Here is a 6,952-nt window from a genome sequence, read left to right as displayed (position 1 = left end):
ATTTTCTTCATGATAGAAGGAAAACCGAATGACTTGACATGGAGTGATGTCACATAATATATAAATTTACACCCTCTACCTTTAAATAATTTCGTTAAGTGTTGTATGTGACAGAAGTCTTTAACTCGTGAAGCGATGTGTTGTGACAGTTATCTTTGTGTGGGGGTGAAAGCTACCACAACAAAGCCTAGGGACGTATAATGGTTAACAGACCTATAGTAATTTAGGATTTAGACAAGGCATTACATTAGCATTCAAATGCATCTCATCAACGATAAGTTCCTAAATGTTTTTCAGTGTAATAGACAGCTATACTTTCGATGTTCGATCACTTTGCTAATTAAAATGTTGATACAACGTTAACATCGATAACTATTTTTAAACGTCACCATTACATCCGGAATAAGATTGTTGCTAAGAATACTAAGATAATAAAAAAAGCATTTAAAAATCAACTGCGTCAGAAGAAGTATATTTACATACGCAATAACGAATCAAAATAATAACGATATTAAAATGCCGCCCGTTTTAATTAGTACTCAGCAAGATGTAGAATGTGTATTGATAAGAAATAAAAAATTTGATACTTACGTAACAGCATATTTTACACTAAAATAAAACTATGTGTATACTCAATAAGTTATGATATATGATTGGTACCATCATTGTAGATACGGTAGTTATGGTGGAATATCCATTTACTCATGCACACCTAAAGATAGATGACTAACCTTACTGTTTGGCTTGTGATACTGCAATCAATGTTGAACAATTGATGTAGTGATCTGAAACAGGTTCATGATATATACTTCAATGTACAAAACATGACAGCACTTCTTTTAACAAGTTCCCGTGACAATTATTATCAAGTTGTTTTTTTGGCAAATAGGCCTCTGTATGTAGCAGAATATAAACTTCACACCGTTTTGAAATATTGATGTTTAGATTTACGCTATATTGACCTTAAAGCTTTTATTGATATATGTGAAATCTCTCGAGTTTATTTCTGACGCTTTAGGCCCAAATTGACATTTTCTTTGTGCTGAGGAGCCGCTAAGCTTGAACAAAAAACACCTTGATGTGATTATAATACGTTCATGTCTTCCATTTAATATGAATTTGCATATGAAAAAAAAAATCATAACGAAAAGAGGAGGATAAAAAAAAACCGTGTGATTATCAAAGATAAACATGATGTATTAAATTACACTACTGTCACTTCAAATCTAAAAAAAATAATAAAATTCCCCAATACCTATTATCCTATAACGTGTTGATTTGAATAATTTCAGAGAATAGAAAAATACGAAGGAAAACAGGAAACAATCGGTAGACCAATCAATTAACAGTTTACAAAGTGTCATGGAGATCATGTTGTCTGGACTGATGGGAAATGTTTGTCTATATATAAATCAAACGAAAAATGCATTTACAGTCAGCCCATTAGGCCGTGACTAGGGGACACACATTTTATACGGACATGGTAAGTTAATTTTCCGTTTTCATTTTAATATAACAAATATATATCTGAATACATGAATTTATACCATTGATAACCATAAATTATGGAGTTTTGAAAACATTTTTAATAATTTTGTAATCAATTCAACGGTAAATATAAGTTATATATAATCAAGGGAAAAAATTAAAACATTATCAAAAAATTTAATGTGAGATTACGATAAAACCGTTCCTGAGTTTTTGCACATATATGACTTTAACATTATATGAAAACCTTTTTCATTTACTTCCCAATGTGGATTTTTTTTTAGTTTAATTTAATGTTAATTTTTGATATTTAAGGTATTATTTAAAGAAAATATACAGTATCGTCAGCTTAAGGGAAACTGTATCAAGACTGTTGATATTGCATCATTGATAAGAAAATTTAGAAGTGTTATTCACAAAACGAGAACAGTTTTAGAACAAAAGGACTTCGCTAGGCGTTGGAATAATTTTCTTCTTCCAATTTTAGGTACATATTAGTTTATACTCCATGGTAAATTGCAAATCCGGATTGAGATTATCCTATTTACTGTATGCCTCTCTTATAATAGCATAAAGACAATATGAAAAATATGATGATAAATGTTGTTGAGGAATGTATTCATTTTTATGATACAGTTATGTAGGTAGCAATGCAGACCCTTTTCTGTCATGGCCAAGTTAAAATGTTGTATTAAAACAATATAAATATAAACTACATAAGTTTTATAGCCGTTTTCATATGTTTTTGAAATTGAAATTGATTTTGAAACTGTGAAGACCCTTTCTCCAATTTACATGCAATTTAAGAAGGTGTTATGTTTCAAAATGTATGTGTGTTGGCAATTATATTCATTGCATGTATATTATTTCAAATACGTTTTATTTTCATTACACTGAAGTATGGTCAGATGCTATGATAACTCTATTAAATATTCTTTCCAATGATGCACTATTGAAAGTCTGAGTTCATTGGAATTCAGCGTCAGTAACTTAAGAATATCACTAAAATGATTTTCAAATTTAATATTGTTTATCAAAACTGGCATAAATTTGGTCATTTTCGTCATCGCTATCAGGAGATGATAATTTGGAATCACAAAACATGTATGGCATGTTTGTGTTTTCAGTTATGAATATACTATATACCAGAAAAGTGTTGGCGCGGTTTAACTTTCGTCTTTTTCGCCCTTCGCAATGAGGGCGAAATTATTATGACAGCGAATACTAGTGCACAGCATACCGTATAAATTCATTTAATGTGAATAGCGAAATCAACACTGGGCGAACATGAATTTTAAAGGTAATGGGCGAAAGTTTCTCGGTATAAAGTAATGAAAATATCATTTGTTCAAACTTTATCTATATGTTTCATGTATGTATCGAAGCCAAACATATAGTCAAGTGTTTAATTACTGCCTTAGTACTTTTCACTAAAACTATTCTCTATTTTGTAGATGAACATACACCACGGTGCCTGGCTGTTGGCTACAGCAGTATTTACTGCTGTTGTAACGTCTGTCTACGGATTCATTGAACCCGTTGCTATGCCGGAAAGCCTTGACGACTGTTATAAGTTCCGTACTAAGAACCTCAGCATCACATATATCCCTTCACAGGACATAAATATGTTTTGTATAACGCACTTTCTCTACTCCACCGCCCATCTCCGCCCTCAGCGTCCGATCTCCAACGAAACTATAGCGTACGCACAGGAACTATTTCGTCAACTTCTTGCGCAGCACAACCCGGAGGAAGGACATCGTGTGAAGAGGCAATTCAACAATGTCCGACAGGAAGTTCGTACACTCAGTAGACCTCAGTGGAATCTCTTTACCAACAGGATAAATCGGCTCAAAAACCTTCAGGTAAAGAAAAACTTGATGGTTATCTGTTTAATGGCGAATTCATGCATAAGTTACACACATATTACTTATATACGAATATAAGTTACACACAAGTTAATTATACATAAATAAGTTATAAACAGTTAGCTTATACACTAGTAAATGATACATAAGTGTACTCAAATTATATACAAGCAATATTTAGATAGATAAACACAGATAACTAATACGGTTGTTTATTTCGTAATAACTTAACACATATAAATTATACCATGATTTTGTATACGCAGGTAACAATACCGAGATTACATAACACAGGTAACTTATAACAGTATAACCTATGAAAAGTCGACTTGTACCGTTATTTCGTATACACCGGAAACTATATCATGACTTTTTGAACATGGGTACAATGTATTTATAGCGAAATAATTTGTACAGGGGAAAATGTAACCAAGATTATTTAAACGAGACAACTATAAAGAACAGAAGTGAGTCTATGAGACCGTAGACCCTTCCTAACCCAGAGATAACAATATATTGCATTTATACATATAAGAAACTTATACAAATTTCGGAATCACACGATTTCAAAGTTCACATATATGAGACATACTTGTGTCGAATCACAAGTCCCATTTGCTTTTTAATGCATTGCAAATTTTAAACTTTACAATTGTTTTGGGGTTGACACTAATTTGAGTTCTTTATATCGATGCAAATTTATCTGAAACACTTTCACTCAGAATTGTTATACAATTGAATGATTGAGCTAATTCCCATGCAACACTAACTTGCTTTGTTATAATCTAAATTCATATTCCTTATTAGGTAGGAAATGGAATGAATCGTTATGATTCGATAGCGGATATTCATAGACTCGTTGTTGGCTCGGCACACAACGGACCTAATTTCTTGGGATGGCATAGAATATACCTCTTAATGTAAGTATATAATTGCAGTATTCAACATATTAATATTTTATATATCATTCACTGTAATTACTATCATTATTACATGTTTGACGGCCCATCAACGCAAGAGAGGTCATTAGGGCCAACAAATGGTCGTCAAAGACAAATACAAAACAAAAACAACATCAAACAAAAGACAAACGTCAACTTGAATATTGAAAATGGCTAAAGTGACTCATGTTTAAAGAAACCCTGAAAATGGCTGTAGTGACTCATGTTGAAAGAAACCTTGAAAATGGCTAAAGTGACTCATGTTTAAAGAAACCTTGAAAATGACCAGAGTGACTTATGTTTAAAGAAACCTTGAAAATGACTAGAGTGACTTATGTTTAAAGAAACCCTGAAAATGGCTAAAGTGACTCATGTTTAAAGAAACCCTGAAAATGGCTATAGTGACTCATGTCTTTGAAGTGAAATGGGAGTGATATTTGCAAAGAACTGTTGTACACGGATATCTTTGGACAACATTTCGCGATTTATAAATAATTTTCAATTTATGATCAGATAATTTTATGACGGTGTTACTTTTTACTTGATTTTTTCAGTAATGAAAACTAGTTTTAATGTAAAAGAAAGCATTAATTAATCACGTAGTTTTAATAGTGTATTATTGTTAAAGAGGATAATATTGTCTGCATCAACTTTTATTATAGTCAAATTAATACAATGAAAGCTGATCACAAAAGTTGAAACTCATTATGTTGCAGAAATTCTGACGTCTTTATTTATTTAAAACCCCTTTTTTTTCAGATTACAAATTGCGTTGGGTGGTGTTCCCATTCCTTACTGGGATAGTCGGCTTGATTTCCGTATGACCGAACCAACCGATTCAGTACTTTGGACCTCTGAATTCTTCGGGAACGGTTTTGGAGCTGTAACGGAAGGTCCTTTTGCAAATTGGCAAACTCCAGGAGGATCTGCTCTCATCCGAAATATAGGAAACGATGGATCACTTGTTAATGATGAGGGTTTTAATGCAGTTTTAACGAGAAGATTTCACCGGGAGATCGTTGAGCCAAGTAACAATCCCATGTTTAGTCTGGAAGGTCACCACAACAGCCCACATGTATGGGTGGATGGTCAGTTATCTGCCCCTGCCACAGCTGCCCAGGATCCAGTCTTCTTCATGCATCACTCCTTCATTGACTACTTCTGGAGTCTTTTTAGAGCGAGGCAAAGGTTGTTGGGTATTAATTCAGCATTTGATTACCCTCCAACTGCTAGTCCTGCACAGCAACCATTTGCAAGAATGATACCGTTTAATTTGCGTAATATTAATGGGTACGCCGACTACTTTGCTAGTATATCTGTCTATGCACCGTCGCCAACTTGTCCAGCGTGTGGGGGTAGTCCTTATCTGGAATGTGTATCGGGGAGCTGTCGATCTCGTGTAGGTATGGCTCCAGGAGGAGGAGGTGGTATGGCGATGGCGGCAAGTTTCGCTGGAAGAGGTGCTATGGGTGGGATGGCTCGTGCAAGTATCGGTGGACCTGAACGAGCACAGGCTACAGCGAGGGCAACAGGTGCTCTCCCAATTGGTGGAAGGTTCCGTTCAGCTTTCCGAGATCCAAGAACAAGAGGCGATACCTTACCTAATCGTCCAGAAACCCGAGCAAAGCGAAGTGCGCATATAGACAATGAGACCACAAGCGACTCCAACGCAAACAAGGATACAACACAGATAAACAGACCGTATCAGAATACATTTGTATTGAACGGAGTAGCGAATGCAAGTCTATGGGCGTTCGTTCCTGTTCGAATTATCTTTGAGAGACCTCCCGAAGCTCAATTCGAATCTTACTTGATACAGGACGGCAAACTTGTTAAAAGCTCAGATATGTTCTCGCGTGCAAACCATACCGGTTACACGATTGAGATTAAGAAAAAATTACCAGCGACCTACAAGAAATGTCATGTATCCGGTTCCGGAGCGTCGAAAGTTTACGTCCAGACCGACGGTATTGACTATTCAGGCAGGTACAAGGATTATGCTGTAGTTGATGAGAGAATGCCTATCTCTTCCTCTATGACGTATATTGGGGTCAAAAATCCAACTGAAGGGGCTGCTCAGTTCTACATGACCGCGTTCGACTCGTGTGGACGTGTTTGTAGACCCCAGTGTCTCATTAACGGAATCTACCGACCATGCTCAGGAGCTTTCCGTATTACGTCATCATTACCGAAAATGTACGGAATTACATTTGAGGACGCAGTAAAAGGCATCTGGAAGAAAGGTGAAAGTCTTGGTGCAGAATCGAATGGAGCTGGAATACCTGTAACGTTTCTTTGTGAAATCCAATATTCCTGGCCATGGATCTCAGCAGCGAGCCAGTGAAAGTTCAAGGTCTTTGCCTTGACAAATGGATAATCCGAAATTGATATAACGACTGTTTGTGAAATGAAATGATATTTAATGTAGTGATACTGCAACTGGTAATTGTTTAAACAATATGAAATTTAAATAATTGAGACAATATTTTCCTTTTTAATATTTATTTGATTTCATCTTTTCACATTTGCTTATTCTTTTTAAAATTACATCATTCTCATATTACATGTAATTAAGTAAATCCTGTCATAAAACTGACTTCTTGTTCATTGTTGAATATATTGCAAAAAGTTATGGTATACACATTTGCAAAAAAA

At 34.8% G+C, this 6,952-nt stretch overlaps 1 protein-coding gene across 1 annotated transcript; it reads left to right on the top strand.

Moving 5' to 3' along the window:
- The first annotated feature begins 1,408 nt into the window (after nt 1–1,408).
- Nucleotides 1,409–6,952, top strand: LOC110463689 (tyrosinase-like protein 1). The gene is made up of 4 exons (XM_021518490.1): nt 1,409–1,483; nt 2,943–3,353; nt 4,164–4,276; nt 5,057–6,952. Exons 1-4 carry the CDS (start codon nt 1,481–1,483, stop codon nt 6,639–6,641), a joined length of 2,112 nt encoding a protein of 703 aa, XP_021374165.1. The 5' UTR covers nt 1,409–1,480; the 3' UTR covers nt 6,642–6,952.

This window comes from Mizuhopecten yessoensis, unplaced genomic scaffold, assembly GCF_002113885.1.
Source record: "Mizuhopecten yessoensis strain PY_sf001 unplaced genomic scaffold, ASM211388v2 scaffold1511, whole genome shotgun sequence".
Lineage (NCBI taxonomy): Eukaryota > Metazoa > Mollusca > Bivalvia > Pectinida > Pectinidae > Mizuhopecten > Mizuhopecten yessoensis.
This window is presented reverse-complemented; position numbering and strand designations above follow the sequence as displayed.